At 37.5% G+C, this 22,329-nt stretch overlaps 1 protein-coding gene across 1 annotated transcript in view; it reads right to left on the bottom strand.

The window, feature by feature from the left end:
• Window positions 1-1,763: 1,763 nt before the first annotated feature.
• The window catches only part of hepacam2 (HEPACAM family member 2), a gene marked incomplete at its 5' end in the record, with an annotated part of 24,253 nt that continues 3,687 nt past the window's right edge, over window positions 1,764-22,329 (bottom strand). The window contains 8 exon segments of the mRNA XM_079829019.1: window positions 1,764-2,381; window positions 2,470-2,543; window positions 3,022-3,056; window positions 3,144-3,165; window positions 7,486-7,611; window positions 11,507-11,806; window positions 15,036-15,320; window positions 17,027-17,374. Coding sequence (XP_079685145.1) covers window positions 2,271-2,381; window positions 2,470-2,543; window positions 3,022-3,056; window positions 3,144-3,165; window positions 7,486-7,611; window positions 11,507-11,806; window positions 15,036-15,320; window positions 17,027-17,374 — 1,301 coding nt within the window. The 3' untranslated portion in view covers window positions 1,764-2,270.

The raw sequence follows: 22,329 nt of genomic DNA on the forward strand, positions 1-22,329 counted from the left end.
TAAAACGAATCAAGGATTCTTGGAAAAAGCGTCGATACCTCGGTTGTTTTGGGTGTTTACATCTCACAGCTCAGAGAATAGTTTACAGCAAATATATTTGCTATACCTGACATAAATATTCTAGCGTGGGTGTTTGAGACGAGCACCTCTAACTGGCAGTTCATGCTGATATGAGCACACATAAGAGAGCATTGAGCTGTTTTCCGTCAATAAAGCGCCTGATATCACTGATAATTTCCCTGTCAAATGAGGGAGTGGCACCTCCCCCAGGCTGCAGAGCTGTTGATATAATACTACTGCTGCTCGAAACAGAGAAAATAAGCACGCAGTCATATTATAAATCTTCCTTTTATGAAACACTACCTGTTTGTTCAGGTAATACTGTATGCTTATCAGACAATCTCTCTGGGGATAGAATACTCATCACTGCATAATGTAATTCATCAGCTTAATGTGCACCAGAAGACTCACTGCCATACTTGCCAACATTCTAATGATCACATATTTTTGAAATTTTAAACATTTATGATGCACAAATAAGCAAAAAGAGACAAAAACAAAACTATATCTTAGTCTCAGCCTCAGACGTCACGCCCACAGACCGCTGGCTGAACGTCTGACCTCTTAACTGGAAACACTTCAGGATTTTCGAAGATTTTCGCTAGCACTTTTAGAATAGCCTAGCATAGATCATTGAATCTGATTAGACCGTTAGCATCTTGCTCAAAAATGACCTCTCATTCCTGCGTAATAATCCAGGAACTTTGTTGCCGTACCATGGGTGCAGCGGTGTAATGATATTACGCAGCGCCTGAAAATAGTCCCCAGCACGCTCCCTGTGCAAGCAGGTTGTCATGTTGGTTATGTTGACGGAAGTAAGCCTATTTTCAGGCGCTGTGTAATATCATTGCGCCTCTGCACCTATTGTACGGCAGCAAAGTTCCTTGATCATTATGCAGCAATGAGAGTATAGTTCCTAGCCAAATCGGCCAAACAAATTGCAACTTTTCAATTTCCGTCTGTCTTAGTACACGATGTCACAACAGAAGAGTCAAGTTTTACATAGGAAAAATATCAAAACTCTTTGGTCATTTTTTGAGAAAGATGCTAACGGTCTAATCAGATTCAATGATCTATGCTAAGCTATGCTAAAAGTGTTACCGCCAGACCCAGAGATTGGCTGAATGGATTCGAAAACAGTAAAACTCAACTGTTTTCCCATTTTCCAAAAAAGTGGAGTGTTCCTTTAACTGTCCGCCTGGAAACAAAGATGATCACGAACTGTGATTGGTTGCTTACATGTCAGTCAGACGGCCTCTGGCCGGTCCTTGGCCAATGAAAGCTGTGAAAGAGTCCAGACCTTCTGCCGTTAGTCTAAAGGTCTGGCAATGCAAGATATATCTAGTGTTGCGGAAAGTAAAAAAGTAATGCATTACAATATTCCGTTACTCCCTAAAAAAGTAACTTATCGCGTTACTTAGTTACTTTATTTGGAAAGGAATGCATATACATTACTTTTGCATTACTTTTTCTCAACGCCTCTGCACTTACTCCCGATTTCTCTCAACATGGGAACAGGAGAGCTGTCAGTCAATAAATGTCAGAACAAGGTAAATTAGATATTTTCTTGTAAATTCAAAAGTAATGCGCTACTTTACTAGTTACTTAAAAAAAGTTATCTGATTACTCCCGTTCCTTGTAATGCGTTACCTCCTACATCTTATTATATCCTATATTTAATTTAAAAAAGAAAAGAATGCAAAGATATTTCTAAAAATCTTTATTTTCAAATTACGAAGCATCCATCTGTGTTTAAACACAGAAAACAAAACGGGCAGAAGATGTCTGTTTTACATTCGAAAACATGAAATGTGGCATCTTTAAATGAGCAATATCACAGAATACACTGCAGTGTGCAAAAAATACAGTTTCAAAGTACAAAATGCATACATATTTACATTCATAATGCAAGAAAAACAACGTTAGATGACGATTGTATTTATATATAAATACTCTTACCTTTTCATTAAGCATATTGCTACAGAACAAAATCTCATGGTTCTCTTTCTTATATATTTTTAAGACATAAAACTCAAGTGCTCAGCACGGGTTTATGTTTTTCAGATTTTATGAAGTATAAAAAGGAAGTATAAAAACGAATAACTGTAAAGCAAAAGAAGTGATTTAAATGTGCGACTGAGAAAAATTGGCAGAAAAACCGTAAATGCCTTTCATCTTTACATCCGAGCACACGTGACTGTCCGCCTCTCTTATTTCAAAAGACTCAGTGTTGGAGTTTCAGGCACATGTTTGATGACATCATAGATGGTAGTATGCAAATCTCTGACTGAATCGAGTCGTGCCAAAGACCTGCAGGATGCCTGGAAAACATTGAGGGAAGAAATAATAAACTGTTCTGGGGCAAAACTGCTCATGCAAAATAGCAAAGTCGTTTTTTTTTTTTTTTACCTGTGTTGATTCCATTTTCCCAGGAACAGAGACAAATTCATAGATGCCAAAGTCTTCAGTTGCATCTTCGTGACCTGCAAATATTATTCAGATTATATATATATATATATATATCATAACACCAAGCTAAAATTAGGCAAGTAAGTAATATATTAAATTTTTTTTGTTTGCTTCGTTTGCCATTAACTTCTATTGAGATCCATATTATGTAATGCTTTAAAAGCTTTTTGTTTCCATGCTAATAATTAGACAGCGTATTAATTATTTTATCCATCTTTTTACTTCACTAGACCACAAGTAGTTTACTTAGACAATAAGTACTTAGTATATCCTATTTATTTTCAAAAGGGAGTGACTGTGTACGTGGCCAAGTAAAGCCAAACCAGCAAGGTGGAAAGAATGCTTTAAAGCGTGCTGACAGAAACCAAGCAGATATGATTATAGTTGTAATGTTAATGGGGTTGGGGGGGGTTGTTTGTACAGAGAGGCAGTGTACACATCACTGCTTAACAACACAGGTATATTATAGTCCGAGGCGTGCAGTAAACGTACCGGAGCGGTGCAGTCCTCGCTGCTCTGTCATAGGCCTGGAGGACAGGATCAATCCATCAATGACGTCACAGAAATGAATAAATGTGTCATATTTCTCAGATAAATTACAATTATTTTCTTACCGCCTGTAGATGGTCTTTATCACTGTAGAAAAAGAAAAATGAATTACAAATTATTTCTGTGTCTCAGTAACTGTGGCTGATTCAAAAAAATGCTAAATTAATGATTAAAGACCCCTTGAAATTCAACCCGTTCTCACTCCCAAGGCGTCAAAATCTGAAGCATGTCCACGTCACAATGATGGCCCCATTTACATTGCATAGTTCAAGTGACCCAATTCCGATTTTTCCCTCTCATGTGGCACAGATCGGATATGACATGTGAACGTGTAAGCAGGGAAAAAACGCATGAATTCCGATATCCTCAGATCGGATTACGGCCTCACTCATATGTGGTAATAAATCCGATATGATTCAGATACGTGCATTTGCGTCTGCCATGTAAGCGGTCAAATCGGATATTCCCCAGTAAATGCGAGTCGTCCATTATTGAAAAAGGGACGGAGGTGAATGACGTCAACTCAGGTGGACACGAACTGCGATCAGATGACACTAATGGCGCAATGGAAGACGAAGGTATAACACAGTGGAGTAATGCAGAGGTTTCATGTCTTTTAGGCGCCATTTTTCGACGCTCAGGGTGCTCCATTCAGGCCCGGTTCCAGAATCAAATCATTGAGGGTGCTTCTGAAATTACTGAGGGTGCTCTAGTAAAGTGCAGATAGGCTAAGCAACGGCTCCACCATAGCAGTGTACAGTGAGAAATGTATGATTATTTATTTACCAAGTCATTTACCAATAATAGGAATTTCAAAAAAAATTTGCAACAAATTGTCTATTAACCAGAGAGCCAGAGAAAGGTTTTGTGAATTTAGATTTTTCCCGGTCATTATTGTTTGGAGCATAAAAAACGAATTGATATATATATATATATATATTGTTTTTTATTTTTTTTTTATTCCTACGTTATATGCTATATCCTCTGCTCTGTAGAGGACACCAGAACCCCTTTATTGAGAAAATTAAAAGACATGAATAGACAATCAATGGGATTCACCAATCAATTTTTATGCTTCAAGTTTGTTTTATCCAAACTTTGTATAAAGATGATTCTCAATGTTATGAAAGATACAGCATAATTTGATATACCATTTTACTTTATGCAATATGTGTGTAAACATGGCCATAAATGCCATTCCCATTCTAGGCAATACATACACTGTATCTAATTTGCATATTAAAGGTTTTTGGATAATTTGCATATTAAATATCCAGACTTAAAACTGTTTTCAGAGAAATTTGCTAAATAATGTCCTCTACAGAGGCAAAACCTCTAATCTGGGTCTCAGGAGGATATTTCTGTCATGCAGAGTGGCATTTATATTTAGATGTCATTTCCGAAACTTTGCTGCATGCAATTGGCCATCGGTCCTCTTAGCAACAATAGTTTTATTCAATTAATTTTATAGACTGTAGCCTCGAAAGTGAGCCAAGATCGCTGCGATCACTAAAATGCTGTTGCTTTGTCAGTTCATCGCAATCTCCCAAAGTTCCATTATAAAAAGGAAGTCGTCAACAATAACTTACAATAAGTCGTCAACTTACTTACATCGTGTCTTTGACTTCGTTTGTTAATGAGAGGCTTCGCGAGCCTGCATTAACTCAGCACTGAATAAAAACTCTTGCGTTTTGAGCGGTGAGATTCTGATCGCGTTTGAGAAATCAACAACTATATCTGTGATTGGCTACATTACTCACCGCTGCAAAAACTCGCTGTAAATAGATGCATTTGAATCTGCCAAATCTGTTTCGCCAATATTATTACAGTATCAACTGAGGGTGCTTTTGCTTACGTTTGAGGGTGCCTGGCTCCATTGATTTCAATGAGAAACCTTTGGCGTCATACTCAGACGCGTTGGGCATGGGAATGTTATCGTAATGATGACATTATATATTGGGTTATGATTTTGCTATTATGACATGTTGGAGTGTGATTCTAAATTTAAACAGCTAGCATTATTTTATTTACATTTATTTTATTTACGCTATTTAGACACGTTTGAACATGTAACCCAACCCCATCCCATCCTTAAACCTTCCCATTTGTGTATTATATGATATAAAACACCGATATAACAGGCAGATACGACTGCAGCCACAATTTATTCAAAAAGTACAAATATTCCAAGTGTTCTGAGGCCAAAGATTTATTTGTGTGAAGAAAATACCCAAAAGCGATCAGAGTCTCCATCCGCCGAAGATCATGAACACATTAAATTTCAAAAATTGCCGCCCGAAGAAACGTTACGTCAGATTTCATAGTGAAATTGAAATGGCTCTCGTATATCTCGTGACCAATTGCGTCATTACGTCAGCTTTGATTGTAAAATGTCATTGGCTCTTGTGTGTCTCGTGACCGATTGTGTCATGCTCAAGAGTCGGGTGTATCTTTTGAATGAGATATGACTGAGTGCGTGTGTGTGTTCACGGAGCGGCGGGATCATCATTTCAGCGATTAAAACATTAAGATCAACTCTGTTCTTCACATGAAGACATCGTATGACTTCAGAAGACTTGGAATGCAACACCAGTTAATACTTTTATACTGTTTTGGTCAGTTTTTGCAATAAATACCTGTGACTTTTATATTGTTTAGAAGTGGGTAGGTTTAGGGTAGGAGTGGGGTTAGTTGCTCCAAAATATAAAAGTAACCTATAAATATTCATAAAATCATGTCTGCTTTTACAATGCAAAGAATTAAACGTCTTGATCAGATGCATTGGGCAAACAACTGAAATCAATGGAGCACACTGCGCGTCAATATAGCGACTCCTATGGGTACCTTTAGCGTCTTCATTGTGACCAAGCCTATAGCACTCCTGTCAAAACTCCGCGCCTCGATCGCCCCCCGGTGGTTGGTCCCAGTATAGCTCCTAAACCCCACCCCTCCATGTATTAGAATGGACATGAGACACACTAAACAATTCAATTACACTTCAAATAATTGTTTCCTAAAGATGGTTTCTGTCATTTTAGGCAGTTTTTATCACGATGGTTTCATTTCAAGTGTTCGTTTTTTAAATAAGTTTAGTTTTATTTAAAACGGGGGGTGTGACGTCATGATTGACAGCTGAGATTGACGGCTTCTCTGAGTGAAGTTGTTAATGAGGCACTAACAGACTTTTTTGGGGATTTTTGGGAGGAGATTGGAGCTTTAGCTTTCATTTCTACATTTTTATAACTGTTTATTTCACACCAACACAATGAATTGTTCTGCATCTGTGAGAGTGTGGGCGGGCTTTTGATAATCGCGCCTCTACTTCCTGCTCTCAACTGCGCAACTCCGGTCCCGAGATGTCAGCGCCGTGTGCGGGCCTACGAAAGCTTCAACTCTGGTCAGCGGAAGTCAATGAAGTCGCGTCGTCCATATTTTTTTACGGTCTATGATTGTGACGTGGAAGGCACTTGACCATGCTTCAGATTTTGACTCCTTGGGAGTGAGAATGGGTTGTAAAATCAGCAGACACCTGTTTTCTGTCCTGTGTTGACATATTTTTTTAAATGAGATCATTTGTATATTTGTAAGCCAGTCGTCTTTAGTTACATCACAACCATTAATCATGATTTTCTATGTGCTAATTGGTTGATGTGGTATTAGGGGGAGGGGCATTCTCATTCAGAAGACCTTTTGATTGGACAAAAATCTGTGTAGTACAGGATAAATCATCATTATTCTCATAATTACTTTTTTTTGTTACACATGTATATATCCTAAAAGTGAATTATGACTATTTAAGAGTGCACTAGCATATTAATGTCAAACACACATGGACTAAAAGCCACAAATCTCACATTTCTTGGGGACTTTAAGCAAATACTCTGCCCGGCCAAAAAAAGTCGCTGTTTGGATTTAAATAGGCAAATACTTTTCATCACAACATTTATTTCCATCAAGAGATGCATCAATCTTTGCTCAAGATCTTGTATTGAGAATGCAAGAGTCCAGCACTCTGTAAAGTCTCCTCCAGCACATCCCAATTAACTTAAGCTCTGGACTCTAATGTGTTAATTCATGTGTGGAAAGGATTCTTCATGCTCCCTCCCAAACATTGTTTTACAATGTGAGCTGGAATATGGCCATGATGCGTCTTCCAACATGGTTGTTTAAGGAATGAAAAGCTACACACTCCATCAATTCGGGTTAGAAGAACTGTTGCCAAACATATAACATGCTAGAAACATAATCACTGCAATAATGATCTAGTCATAGACTCTCAAGTATTTGCCTATTTAAATCCAAACAGTGACTTTTTTGGCCGGGCAGTGTATTAACCATCATCACAGAGATGTAATGAATAAGTATTAAGGCGATGCCTGAATATCGTTAAAAAGCAGAATATCATACTTCTTTGTGGATGGCAGCTCTTCCTTAGGAGCACAAACATCATACACACTATGATGAGGACTGAGAAGACTGTAATAAAAGTCAGTGAAGACAGCACACTCCCTTCCTGGATATATTTCGCTTTTCCTGGAAACAGATCGATATCTCAGTGTTAGCTTTTATATTTTTTCATGAATCCTTTCTGGTGCGTGATCTTCATCTTTAAACAACCAAGAACTTGCATTGCATGTTTGCATTTACAGTACACAATGAAACAAAATGCAACGATGTAAACAATAAGAACAGGTGCTGGCCCCTATTTACTTTCCAGTGGAACAGCAAGACTTAATCACAGGTGGGACAGATGTACTTAGCAACTGGAGAGAGAAAAAAAACAGCTTGCCATGACCATGAAGTGTGACAATGGATGGAACAAAGGAATAACAAACAAGACAGATTAACTGAAGCCAGTGACAATTTTTGTGCAAAATATATTATGTATTATTATCTCTTTCCCTGTCAGCGTTAAAAAAAAAAAAAGTTGCCAGCTACCGTCTGCGTTTTTGATCATTTATTCACCCGCAGAATATTTTGTTGTATGAATATCTGAACATGCAATATATCAAAAGAAAGATCAGAGCCTCTGAACAAAAAGCTTCATTTATTCTAGCTTCATTGTGGTAAGTTTCATTTTGAGCAAAAAACTGAGAAAATTGCGTTTTTGTCAAATATTACGTCTGGTTTGGATTTAGAGCGATGATCAAACACAGATGGAGTAGATCAAGTCTATCTACACCCCCAAAGCTTCCCAGTCCTATAGCTCATCCTGGGTCGACATTTCATTCAGTAACATTATGCCGTTTTGGTTTATATGCTGTTTATGTTAATGATTGCGTTATTTTACATGTACATCTGCTTACATATGCTATCACTTGTTTCTGGTTTTTTTTCGCCTGTGTTTTGATCAGGAGATTCAGTACTTTTTCAGAAGATGTGTCAAAGCGCCCCCTACAGTATAACAGTGAAAACATGGAAAGCCGGAAATTTCCGTTAATGGTAGGGAAGCATTGTTTCAGAAAGAGTTATTATTCAATTATTTAAAGCTTAAAAAATGTCTGTTTTGGTTTGATCAGGTCAAAATCATTTAAAAAAAAAACATAATAAAAAGGTTAAAGGTAGGGCAGGCAATTTCGAAGTGGATAGCAATACCGAGTTATCTTTGAAAGCATTAGATCCCATCCTCCATAGCCTAGAAATCTAGACGCACCCTAGCAGCAGAACATTTATTTTGCCGCAAGTGTAGTCTAGCAACTCTCTGTAGACCTGAGAGCTGGAAAAAACAAACTCTGGTCAGGCTAATCACAGCGTGTGTAGAGTCGGTGGGCAGGTTTAACATAATGACGGCACGTCACAGCAGAATTACAGAGTACAGAAGTGTACTACAGAAGCGGAGTACAGAAGCTGGCGAACAGCGGTCTTTTGAATCTGCTTTGGCCGCGACTCTGGAAGACTTGGAGTTAAGCTTTTAATTTGAGAAAAGAACAAAGAACGGCACTGAAGTCATTCTTAAGTTTGCCGACCGGATACGGCGAAAGTCTATCAACTAACGTTAGCTCGGCTTCACCTTCTTCTTCGCTCTGGTTGGTTGTGGCGGTCATGGCGCTATCCAATTGCATGCAGAGGGAATTTGAAAGACAACCGTTTATCCCGCCCCTCGGATTGAGACCTGTCAATGGTGAGTTTCCAGACCCAACATCTTGATGTGGGTCTGGCTTGTCAGGCTACATCCTCTCTTCAATGCGCTCTCCAAACAGTGTTGCCAGATTGGGGTTCCCGTCCGATTGGTGGTTTTGAATTTGATTGTGCGGGTAAAAATAGGTTTGGGTGGGTGGACAATATTTGGGTTGGTTTGGGGTCAGTTTGACGGTTTTCAAAACTCTAAATTGTATAGTCTAATTGCTTAATAAACAAAACTCAAGTGTGCATGTACTACATAAAATCAGTCATCATGACACACACAGGCCCACGAAGAGTCAGTTGGCATTGGTGTTGACGTTGCAGATGAGCACACACTTTCAGCCAATCAGCAGGCAGACATGCTCATTCATGGCGGACAGGTTTTTAGCGCGATAACTCGTAGCTGTATATTCAAGTGATCGCTATGCCAAAGTGGCATAAATACACAGTAAGTTGTATCTACAGTAAAGAGTGGGAGAGTGATCCAACTCTCAAACGTAGATTACACCTCTTTAAACAATTAATCTAGCCTGACGCCATCATACTCGGATTCTAGTCAGAATATGAGTCTGCTACTGCTCCATTGGGCTGTGATTATGGGGCGTGTTTCAACTGAACCAGGAAAGAAAATGCCTCTGCACTCAATTGAATAGACCTACAACCAATCAGAGCAACATTGAGCGATGCATAGTTGTCAACAGAACTCAACTGCACGCACACTGGAAGAAGTAGAAGAAGAAGATGAGTGTAAACGATCTTTGCCGGTGTTGTAAAAAATAATTTGAGGATACACGGCGCACTTACCAACACAATCATCATTTTTGAGAGAAATAGTAAATGTGAATGCATATATACGAACATCTTTGTTGTAAACAAATTCAACCCAAGCGCTCTTTGGTGACGTGGATGATTACGTTACTGTTGATCATCTGTCCATCATCGTATTAAGCCCGCCCTGACAATTTGATTGGTCCGAACAGCTCTGGTTCCAGCATAGTAGTCCACAACGGATCAAGTCCAGGCCGAACTTCCCGACCTCAAATGTTGTGGGCGGGGCTAAGTTCGGCTGGCATCCAGGTTACAATTAATCACTTTTGACTGTGCTAAGTGCATGTTCTATGTACTTCATGAAAGACGTACTTTGTTTTGACAAAGGAAAGCGTAACACAAAGGTAAGCGCATTGTTGTTGTTTTTTGTTGGCGGATTATTAAGCAGTATCAGTGAATGACACATTTTGGCAGGGGTGTGTGCATTAACGTGTGTGAAATGCCTGTTAGTTACGTTACTTTTTCCGATCTCTTATATTGGGCACTTTTTGCACTTTAAATTGGCTTATTCTTTCTGTTGACATTGAAAATGATGCACATGTTTTTCTGAGGGATTGACGTTTTGACAGTTTCCACCTGGACATTTTGGTCATATTTGCTGATTATGTATTTGTCCTGTTTTGATCCGTTTTCAACATTATGTTTTAAGGAGATAAAAATGGTACTTATCAACCTTGATTGGTTTGGCAACATTATTTTGGCAGTTAAAGTTTTGGCCGTTTTTTCTTGGAATGGGCGTGTTTTGGTGAGCTTTTGGGATGGAAATCGTCGACCCAATCTGGCAACACTGTCCATGCCTCCTTCAAAACACATGAATGCGTACAGCCAGAGCGTATTCAGCAAACCGCCGTAAGAGACAACATTAAACTACCTCATATCTCAAAGCACATAACATTACTGATAATGAGCGTAAACAACTTACAGAGCTCTAGTTGCACCACCTGACTGCTGCAGATTCATTTGATAGTGTTGCCAGGTAAACGCATAAATCCGAGTATGAGGACGTCGTGATCAGCTCTGAGTAGAATGTCACGGGTTGCCGTCTCAAAATTACAGTTATGACATTTTGAAAGCAGCATAAGGTGGTTGTTTCGGTGCAGGAGGAACTGTAAAAGGCGGCTGCAGTTTCGGTTGCTCTGCTTGGTGACTGACGTCTGTCTAACTAGGACTGAATGCAATGATTGGACGAACATGTATTGGTCCTGAAACTTCCACAATAGATATATGTACATGTTTTAATATTTAGGCCACTTCTGTAATTGATTGCTATCAGGATGTAAAGAGAGTTTCAACCAGAATAACAAAACGTGTTTATTAAAATAATTGCCTACCCTTCCTTTAATTTTGAAATTACTGTCATTATCTGCTACATGTACATCAATAAGAGTTTTTGGGCCTCCAACACAAACACAGTAAAGACGTATCAACAGAACAAACTAATGTTCAGAACCAAAACAATAGGTGACAGCAAGCATACCTGTGTCAAGTCTGGCCACCACCAGTGTGAACTTGGTCTCATCCTGCTTCTTCGTCATATTGTTGAATGCTCTACACAAGAACTCTTTGCCCTGAGGTAACTCATACGGCTTCACTTGAAACCGTGGTCCCGTCATGAGAACCTCTGTGCCATTCTTTGTTTTAGAGATCCAGACGCAGGTGTTGGGAGGGTTCGAGTCCGCAATACACTCAAAAAAGACCATTTCCCCCGGGTTCACTGTGAACACGCCTTCAGTTTTCAGACCTTGGTCAGAATTTACTGCCAGGTTATATGGCCCATCTGAAAAAAGTGAAAAGTTCATTATAAAAATCCTTATTAGTGGTTTGTTTTTCTACATGCAATGTTCTATTTTCTAAACTTAAGTTCTAGTTCTACTTTTAACTCTTTCCCAGCCACCGCCAGCGTTTTTTATCATTTTCACAAAATTCTCATGGCCCCCAGAATATTTTGTATGAATATTAGAACATGAAATATATCAAAAGCAATGCTTTGTTTCTGCTCCTTGTTTTGATCAGGAGGTTATGTACTCTATCAGAAGATGCGTAATAGCGTTCCCTACCGAATAACAGTAAAAACACAGAAAGCTGGAAAATTACGTCAATGGCGGGGAAGCGTTGTCTCATAAATGACGGAAAATACCTTCAATGGCAGTGAAAGAGTTAATTACTATAAATATCTCTTTTCTTTATTCTGTGAGTTATACTGTACAAAAACAAGAAGTTTAAGGAGAAAATGTAAGTAATTTTACAGCTGGTCATATGATTTCAAAATGGTAGCCCCCATGAGGGAACCCTCTTTATGTCAAATAAATCAGCTTTTATTAAGGCCTGTGCACACCGGGACGATTATCGCACGCGCTTATCGCCAGCATTTTTCGAGACGTTTTTTCGGCGCGTCTTTGTGTTCAAACTCCTAGCGATTGTCACTGGTGGTGCGCCAAGTGAACGTGCAAATTCAGTAGATGCCGCTCCCGGTACACAAGGTTGCCAACTTAGCAATTTTGTTGCTAGATTTAGCAACTTTTCAGACTACCCTAACAACCTTTTTTTCAAAAAGCACCTAGCCACAAATTGTGCAATTTTTAAAGTTTAATTGACAACTTTTAGCAACTTCTGGAAAGTGACTCTAATCCAAACAACAGACGTACAAGCTGGCTCAATAGGCCGAGCGGTTCATTCATAATTCCTTAAGATCGCGGTGGAAATGCGGAAATCGCTGTAAAAACCAGAAGATCATTTAGGTAGCCTAGCATTAACTAGTAGGCTAAATCGTGCGCACGATTTATAAATCGAGGGAACAAATTAGTAAATCGTGTGGACGGTTTAGCAAATCGTGGGAACTAAATAGTAAATCATGCGCATGATTTATAAATCAAGGGAACATTTTGTGCACAATTTACTTTTTTTTTCTTGCACGTCATGTGTAGGGCTCCATACATATTAACTAACACATTGCTTTAATTTATTTTACAAACAAATCTAAATTAGCAATTTAAAAAAATTAGCTGTGTCCGAAATCGAATACTTCTCTACTATATAGTATGCGAAAAACAGTATGCCAACAGAGTAGTATGTCCGAATTCATAGTATTCGAAAAACTGTAGGCGAAACCGGATGACCTACTACTTCCGGCGAGATTCTGAAGTGCGCATACGATGGACACTTTACTATCCCATGAGGCCACGGGAGATGATTTATGAATGGAGGTGATGGGACGCAAATGACGCTGGTAGGTCACATGATCATGACAACATGGCGGTTGTAGTACGTCCGGATTACATTCATACTACATTCATTCATACTATATAGAACGTACTTTTTTAACGGTCGCGAAGTTCGTTCAAATTCAAATGTAGTACCTACTCACATAGTACGCGATTTTGGATGCAGCCTTAGTATGTCCTAAATCGTAGTATGTTGAAAAGAGTATTCCAAAGTAGGGCTGCGCAATATATCAAAATTATTGAAATATCGCAAATGTAAATATCGTAATATGCATATTGCAAGGGCACGCAATATCTGAATGATTTTAATAGGCTTCTTCAACATTGTGAAAAGTGTACGTTTTAGGTCGATGCATATAGCAGAGAATAGACTGGGCACACGACTGTTACTTATGTGATTTGCTTGACGTTAAAAAGAGTTATTAAACGCAACAACTTGCGAAAAACAACTCCTTGCAGTCTCGCGCTGTCTGCTGTCAGACACACACAACGAAACGTGCGCACAAGCTGTTCTCTTTTTTGTGTCTTGTTACACACTCAAACTGTCAAATACACACACAGTTATGTCAAAATGGCTGTCTTGATGAGTATTCATCTAAACACAGTCGGTTATGCTTTAAGTGAAAGATATCATTTGGGAAAGAAATAGATTTTACACACTTAAAGCAATATCGTATCGCATATCGAATATCGCATTATTTAACAAGGATATTGCATATCGCATTTTTCTTCAATATCGCACAGCCCTATTCCAAAGATACCCGGATGGTCTACTATTTCCTGTCTGAATTCGAAGTGCAGATCGACGCACACTCTGGTCCTGTCCCAAATGGCACCCTAAACCCTCACGGTCTTCCTCTGAGTCTGCACTTTCACGACGTAATGCCGCTTTGACTGCCAGGAAGAAGTCCGCTGCTTAACCCGCACCAGTGCGGGCTCGGCAGAAGTGCGCATCGAGGGCGCATATCGACCTCAAAGGGGGCGCTCGCGAGCACCCTTCTGAGACCTAAAATGACAAATGGGACACCCTGCGGTCTCGTGGAGTCCATTGTAAGTCCACAAGATCGAAAGTGCACATGAAGTGTGCCATTTGGGACAGGGCCTAAAATGGCTGATATTGCCCACAACCCATTGCGAGATGGACGAGGATTCGATTAGAACTACAAACGCGGATAAAAAGTATTAAAAAACTACAAACATGACAGTGATGCGAGTCCGACGGTTAAGTAGAGAGGGTTAGATAAAGGGGTTTGAGTGAGCAATTATCAGTATTTAACCTGACGAAAATATATTTATTCAATATTATCCACATTATATTTCACCTGCAGCAGCATTGAGAACTTTTGTAATTATATGTTTGGCCATTAACTTTTAAATGCATCGTTATATTAAAACTGCAAACACATGAGAGGAGTCTCTGCATCGTCCCGGTGTGAACAGCCCTTTAGGCTAAATGAAATGAGTCTTCATCTCATTTGAGTGTACGCAACTTAAAAAATTTTTTTTTTTTAAATACTAAGGATTTCTTTACAGGTAAAATGTTTTAATGTGGACAAAATTAGGCTTTGCACCTTTAATAGCTTGACCCACTTTCAAACCTTTGCTTTAATATAAAAGACGTGTCAGGACAGGTCGTGTTTAATGTTTGAGTTACAGTGCAAACAGCAGTTAATTCTCAGGCTGCAGGAGGAACCTGCTGGACAGTTTGCAATAACGATGCAATGATTTACACACGTGATGATAACGCATGATAAATGAGCTTAGGAAAGAATGGCAGATACTCACAGAACACACTGAGGTCAGCCTGTTTGCTTTTATTATTGCTAATGTGGTTTCGGGCCTTACAGATGTATTGACCGATGTCTTCTTTCTTGACAGGGTTTATTACAAGCGTCCCATGATCCTGTGAGAATGTATGCCGGTCACTTGGACCAACCAACATGTTGTTCTTTAGCCATTCGAACTGAACATTTGTCCCACGTTCAACAGAGCAAGTCAGCGTCACATTGTCCCTGTCTTCCACGATTTCTGATTCTGGGGTCTTGCTAATCACAGGGATGGACACAGGCACTGGAAGCAGACAAGTATTAGAAATTATTACTTTTTCATAATTTCGATTTAGTATGTCATAATTTAGACAGATTTTTTTCTGATTCTGATTTTTTTTTCTTTTTTTAGTCACAATATTGATTTGTCATAATTTTGCCTTTTTTAAGTCATAATTTTGATTTAGTATGCCATAATTTTGAATTTTGATGTCACAATTCCAACTTTTTATGCCATAATTGTACATTTTTCTGTTTGATTTAGTGTCAATTTTGACTTTTTAAATCATAATTTCAATTTGGTGTCATAATTTTGACATCTTAAGTCATAATTCTGATTTAAATCATAATTCCAACTTTTTAAGTCAATTTCGATTTAGAATGTCATAATTGTGACTTCTTAAGTCATCATTTCAACTTTTTAAATCATAATTCCAACTTTTTAAGTAAATTTTGATTTAGTATGTCATAATTTTGGCTTTTTATGTCATAATTTCAATTTATGATGTCATAATTCCAATCTTTTAAGTCATAATTTTGATTTAGTATGTCATAATTTTGGCTTTTATGTCAATTTCAATTTATGATGTCATAATTCCAATTTATGTCATAATTCCAACTTTTTATGTCAATTTTGATTCAGTATATCATAATTTTGGCTTTTTATGTCATAATTTCAATTTATGATGTCATAATTCCAATTTTTTTATGTCAATTTTGATTTATTCTCATAGTTATGATTTTTTTAAGTGATCATTTCGATTTAATGAGTCAATTTTGACTTTTAAGTCATAATTTTGACTTTTTAAATCATACTTCCTACTTGTTAGTACATTTCGATTTAGTATGTCATAATTTTGACTTTTTAAATCATAATTTCAATTTTTCATAATTCTTATCTTTTAAGTAGGGCTGTCAAAAGATTAATCGCATCCAAAATAAAAGTTTGTGTTTACATAATATATGTGTGTGTACTCTGTTAATTATTATTTATATATAAATACACACACAAGCATTTATATATTTAAGAAAAAAAAAGTATTTTTATTTATAAAACATTTATATTTATATATATTATAGATTATATAAAATTATATACAGTATATACATGCAAATATTTCTTAAATATATACATGAATGTGTGTGTATTTATATATAAATAATAATTAACAGAGTACACACACATATATTATGTAAACACAAACTTTTATTTTGGATGCGATTAATCGCGATTAATCTTTTGACAGCCCTACTTTTAAGTCATAATTTTGATTAAGTATGTCAATTTATGATGTCATAATTCCAATTTTTTTGTCAATTTCGATTTATCTCATAGTTATGATTTTTTAAGTCATCCTTTCGATTTAATGTGTCAATTTTGACTTTAAAGTCATAATTGTGACTTTTTAAATCATACTTCCTACTTTTAAGTCAATTTCGATTTAGTGTGTCATAATTTAGACTTTTTAAATCATACTTCCTACTTTTTAAGTCAATTTCGATTTAGTGTCAATTTTGACTTTTAAGTCATAGGCTAATATTAATTTTTCATAATTTTGACTTTTTAAATCATAATTTTGATTTAGTATGCCATAATTTGGAAGTCATAATCCAACTTTTTATCCCCTAATTATGATTTATACCAGAGCATGATTTGTTTTATTTTGTGACATACATAAGCTTCCATAGGAAACAGATTTGAGAACCCCAAAAGCACTTAAACGCTCTTACCGCTGACTGTGACCGTCACTGTTTTAGTGACAGCCACTGGACTGGAGCTTCCCGGGAAGATAAAGTTAATCTGCAGCTCGTATTCCCCCTGTGTGTCCTCATCCAGACGCTCAAAATATAGCGAACAACTAGGCAATTTGAGCACTGAATTGTTCTTTAGGCGCAGATTTGGAATGACATTGGTCTCTGTGAAAGTGACCAAATGAGTGTAAACGGGCCTGGTTTTATACCAGCCCCCCTGGAACTTTACACCCTGGACATCAAAATGAGTCTCAACTCTGAGGAGCATAGAGTCGTTCATTTTCCCATGCTGCGTGGCCGGCAGTGAAATGTATTCAGAGTCTGTACCTGTTCAAAAGAGAGAGTAAAATGCTGTTTAATTACTTCAAAAATATTTAAAATATACACATATAAACAGTTTTATGTAATGTCATTGGAGCAGCTCAGTCATGACGTCCATTTGTAGGCCATCATGGATTCCCCGAAAAATGCGTTTTCAGAAAAGCAGTTTTTGATGTAGAATTGCGAAATAGAATGTCGGAATTGTGAGATATAAAGTCGTAATTTTCAGATATAAAGTCAGAATTTTCAGATATAAAGTTGGAATTGTGAGATATAAAGTCAGAATTCTGAGATATAAAGTCAGAATTGTGAGAGATAAAGTCGGCATTGTGAGATATAAAGTCGGACATGTGAGATATAAAGTCGGAATTGTGAGATATGAAGTCGGAATTGTGAGATATAAAGTCAGAATTGTGAGATATAAAGTCAGAATTGTGAGATATAAAGTCGGAATTGTGAGATTTAAAGTCGGAGGAATTGTGAGATATAAAGTCGGAATTTTGAGATTTAAAGTCGGAGGAATTGTGAGATATAAAGTCGGAGGAATTGTGAGATATAAAGTCGGAATTTTGAGATATAAAGTCGGAATTTTGAGATATAAAGTCAGAATTGTGAGATATAAAGTCGGAATTTTGAGATATGAAGTCGGAATTGTGAGATATAAAGTCGGAATTTTGAGATATGAAGTCGGAATTGTGAGATATGAAGTCGGAATTGTGAGATATAAAGTCGGAGGAATTGTGAGATATAAAGTCGGAATTGTGAGATATAAAATCGGAATTGCGATATAAACTTGCAAGAATGATTAAAATAAGGTCAAGAGACTTTCATATTTTGTTCTACAGCATAAATGAAAAAGTCATAGCTAAAATGTGAAGTTTTAACGTATGTTCACATGCCTTAACATCCTGCATTTCTCTTAGGTTTTAGTAGTAACAAACTAAACAACTATACCCACTAAACATTGTACGTTGGATAGACGTGCAGATCATGTCTATATTGGGTCCGTCAGTCCATGACCAACTCTGGACATCTATTCGATGTGCAAACTAGGTCAACTATTCGGACATCCAACCATGACCCAACTTGGACGTCATATTGACGTTCAACATTTTACCTTTGAACTGGGTAATTTTTTTGGACGTCAATGACAGGTGCAGGAAATTAACATGATTAATAATATTTTTTTCATTTACAAATATCAACATTTTTGTTAGCAACATGATTAATACATATGAATACAGATTATTTATTATTAAAAAAACAATTTATTATGCGTATGCCTATTTATTTATTCAGTAGGCCATTTTTGTTGTTGTTGTTGTTATTTTTACATTTCCCTGTTTTTCTTTAACTGGTTTATAAATTTTAAGTAGCATAATCAAGTTATTTATTTATGCACATATATTTTTGCATGTATCTTTTTATTGATTTGGAAATGCAATTTGTGGGAAATTAGAGTTCAGAAAATAATTTCATGGTATAGCCTATATTAGACCTATCTACCTTATTCCTAACTTAAAAAGAAGCAGAAAAGTCAAAGACAATCGAGGACAGCTCTCAAGGGCTTTGGAGTTTGGATTTCAACCAAATTGAGTCAAAAACCAGTCAACATCACTCTGATTGGCTGAGGCAGCACATCATCATTATAACATGGTACAGAAAACATGTGCTCCACCCTCTACAAACCTTGGGACTTCAGTTATAGAAGTTGTATAAAACAACGTCTAAAATGAGTCTAAATTTGATGTTGAAAAGATGTCCACAAACGACCACATTTGGACTATAAATAGCCCTTAGACGGAGGTCCCGCAGACGTCAACATTAGACGAGCGGTCGATGTCGGAAAAAGATGTCACCTGGCGCTACAAAACAGCCCATTCAGTGGAACGAAATTTGACTTCTAAAAATGACATAGAAGTGCCTGAAAATAGGCTAACTTCCGTCAACATAACCAATGTGACAACCTGCTTGCACAGGGAGCGTGCTGGGGACTATTTTCTGCGTAATATCATTGCGTCGCTGCAAGGCAAGGCAAGTTTATTTGTACAGCACATTTCATACACAGTGGCAATTCAAAGTGTTTTACACAGAAATGAAGTTAAAATATTCATAAGTGAATAAAATAAAAATATATATAGTATAACAGTTATAATAGGAAATATAGCTGCAAGCAGCCATTATTTTACTGCCCCTTACTATCCATATTTTGACATTAACATATTGCTATCGACCTATGTTTCCGATTTTCTGGCGCTGGTTTCGTCTCGATCGGACTAGTGGTTTTGAAGATATCAGCTAACGTTTTTTAAGCGCTAAATTACCGCGCTGCACAAACTGTACGCCGAAACCTGGCAAGTCTGGTATCGTTGGACTCGGCAAGGATTCAGGAGACTAAAAAAGTTAGTCCCATGAAAATAAGTCAACCCCACCTAAAGTTATAAGTGTTTGAAAAAAAAAATCTCCATTAGGTGGCGCTGTTTCGAAACTTCTCAGGCTACTTCAGGTTCTCGTGCTGATGACCCATACCGAGTTTCGTAACAATCCGTTCATGCGTTCATAAAATACAGTATTTTAGTACATAATTAAAAATGGCCGACAGTCAAAATGGCCGATATGGTAAAATTGGATATCAGGCGACTCGGCATGCCGTCCTGAATCTAACGAGACCCCTTTTATGATGACAGTTTATGACAAACAGTTCAGAAGTTATAAGCAAAAATAGCCATTTTTCGTATATCCGAACCAGTAGGTGGCGCTGTGCCGAAACGCTGCATGTTGCCTCAAGTCATGCTTGTGATGACATGTACCAAGTTTGGTTTGAATACAATAAAGCGTTGCGGAGATATTGCCTTAAGTGTGTTTTTGCAAGCGTTACGTAAAATTTGTGTGTGTTAATCGAAAACGATTTAACGAATCAACTTGAATTCCATGTTTTTTTGTCAACACTGTCCGGATATGATCTGGTTAAATTTTCGTGTAAATCGGACCAAACGGCCTAGGAGGAGTTTGAAAAAGTTGGGTTTCGGTTAATTAAAAATGGCAGGAAAATTTTAATGACGGAAATGACGTCATAGGGTGCAATCGAATCGGCTTGAGCCAAGGAATCGAAGGAAAAAGGGATTTTGTTTCTAGCTCTTAGGGTTCAAAAGTTATTAGCAAAAATATGAGTCAAATTTTGGACAGGTGGTGGCGCTAGAGGGATTGAGTTAGAGACTCCAAAATGGATGTGGTTACTATTGGTAATGACCCCTATCAGTGTACAAAATTTCATCATTTTCCCGCAAACGGTTCAATGGGCTGCCATAGACTTCCATGGCGGAATAATAATAATAAGAAATACCAGGGCTATCTCTACTTTGTTCGACCGTCAGAGCGGATCTACACGGCCCTTCCTCTTACCCATGGTACGGCAGCAAAGTTCCTTGATTATTACGTAGGAATGAGATTATAGTTCCTAGCATATCGGTCTAGAAAATCACAACTTTTCATTATCCGCCGTTTAACTCCAGTGTTTGTGCTAAGCTAGGCTAGCGGTGTGTGCGTCAGACAGAGTTATGGCACGCACAGAGATGAGAATGGTATGTATGGACTTATCCAACTCTGGGGGATACGGTGAATAAGCTAAAGTCCCAAAAAGTTGATGTGTTCCTTAAATGTTCCTTTTAAATTAAATACAATTCGTTGAACTTAAAGGATTAGTTCACTTTTAAATAAACTTTTGCTGATAATTTACTCACCCCCATGTCATCCAAGATGTTCATGTCTTTCTTTCTTCAGTCGAAAAGAAATTAAGGTTTTTGATGAAAACATTCCAGGATTTTTCTCCATATAATGGACTTCAATGGGCTCCAAACGGTTCAAGCTCCAAATGACAGTTTCAGTGCAGCTTCAAAGGGCTTTAAACGATACCAAACGATACCAGACGATGAATAAGGGTCTTATCAAGTGAAACAATCAGTTTCTGTGAGAAACCGAGCAGTATTTATGCTATTATTTGACCTCTTATCAGACGAACGTGATCATCTCATTAGCGCCTGCACGGATCAGTCGAATGAGCATCTACGGTCGATATATCTATGACCACACTCGTATTTTGACCTCACTTAGCGGAAGTTATGGCGGAGCTCAGAGATAATCACGTTCGTCTGATAAGAGGTCAAATATTAGCATAAATACTGCTCGGTTTTTTAACAAAAACTGATCGTTTTGCTAGATAAGATCCTTATTTATCGTCTGGTATTGTTTCAAGCCCTTTGAAGCTGTACTGAAACATCCTGGAATGTTTTCATCCAAAACCTTCATTTCTTTTCGACTGCAGAAAGAAAGACATGGACATCTTGGATGACGTGGGGGTGAGTAAATTATCAGCAAAAGTTTATTTAAAAGTGAACTAATCCTTTAAGAGAAGGTTTGACCCAAGAACACTGAAAAAAAAGATTTACTTAATTTTTCTTTGGAGAGTTTTTGCACACAAAGTAAACTCTACTTAACTAAGTTAAGTACGATTAACAAAGAAAATAAGCAGTTTTAACTTGACCAGTAAAAGCGGTCGAGTAATTTCTACTTAGTGTAAGTTTGCTTTGCAATACATTTTACTCAAAAAATATAACATTGGATTACACCAGAGAAATATCTAAGTAAATAACATAGTAGATATTGTTAGATACTATATCTACATAATAGAAGTAACACAGTACCTGAACACAGAGACCTCAATTGGTACACAATACACAGTGACGGTAACATTTAATGGATCGTTTATGAGTAGGAATGTGTCATTTTGAGTAGAAAATTAACTCCAAATGTCACAAAAAGGCAAGTTACTAAACCTAAAAACATAGGCAATGATAAAACAGTGTAAATAGAGCTGGAAAACAGCCATCAACCTCACTAGTAATTCAAACCCCAGTGCATGATGGGAACACCAGTCTCAGAAAAGTTGAGTCATTTTACTTAAT

This window comes from Gobio gobio, assembly GCF_949357685.1.
Source record: "Gobio gobio genome assembly, chromosome: 11".
NCBI classification, from domain to species: domain Eukaryota; kingdom Metazoa; phylum Chordata; class Actinopteri; order Cypriniformes; family Gobionidae; genus Gobio; species Gobio gobio.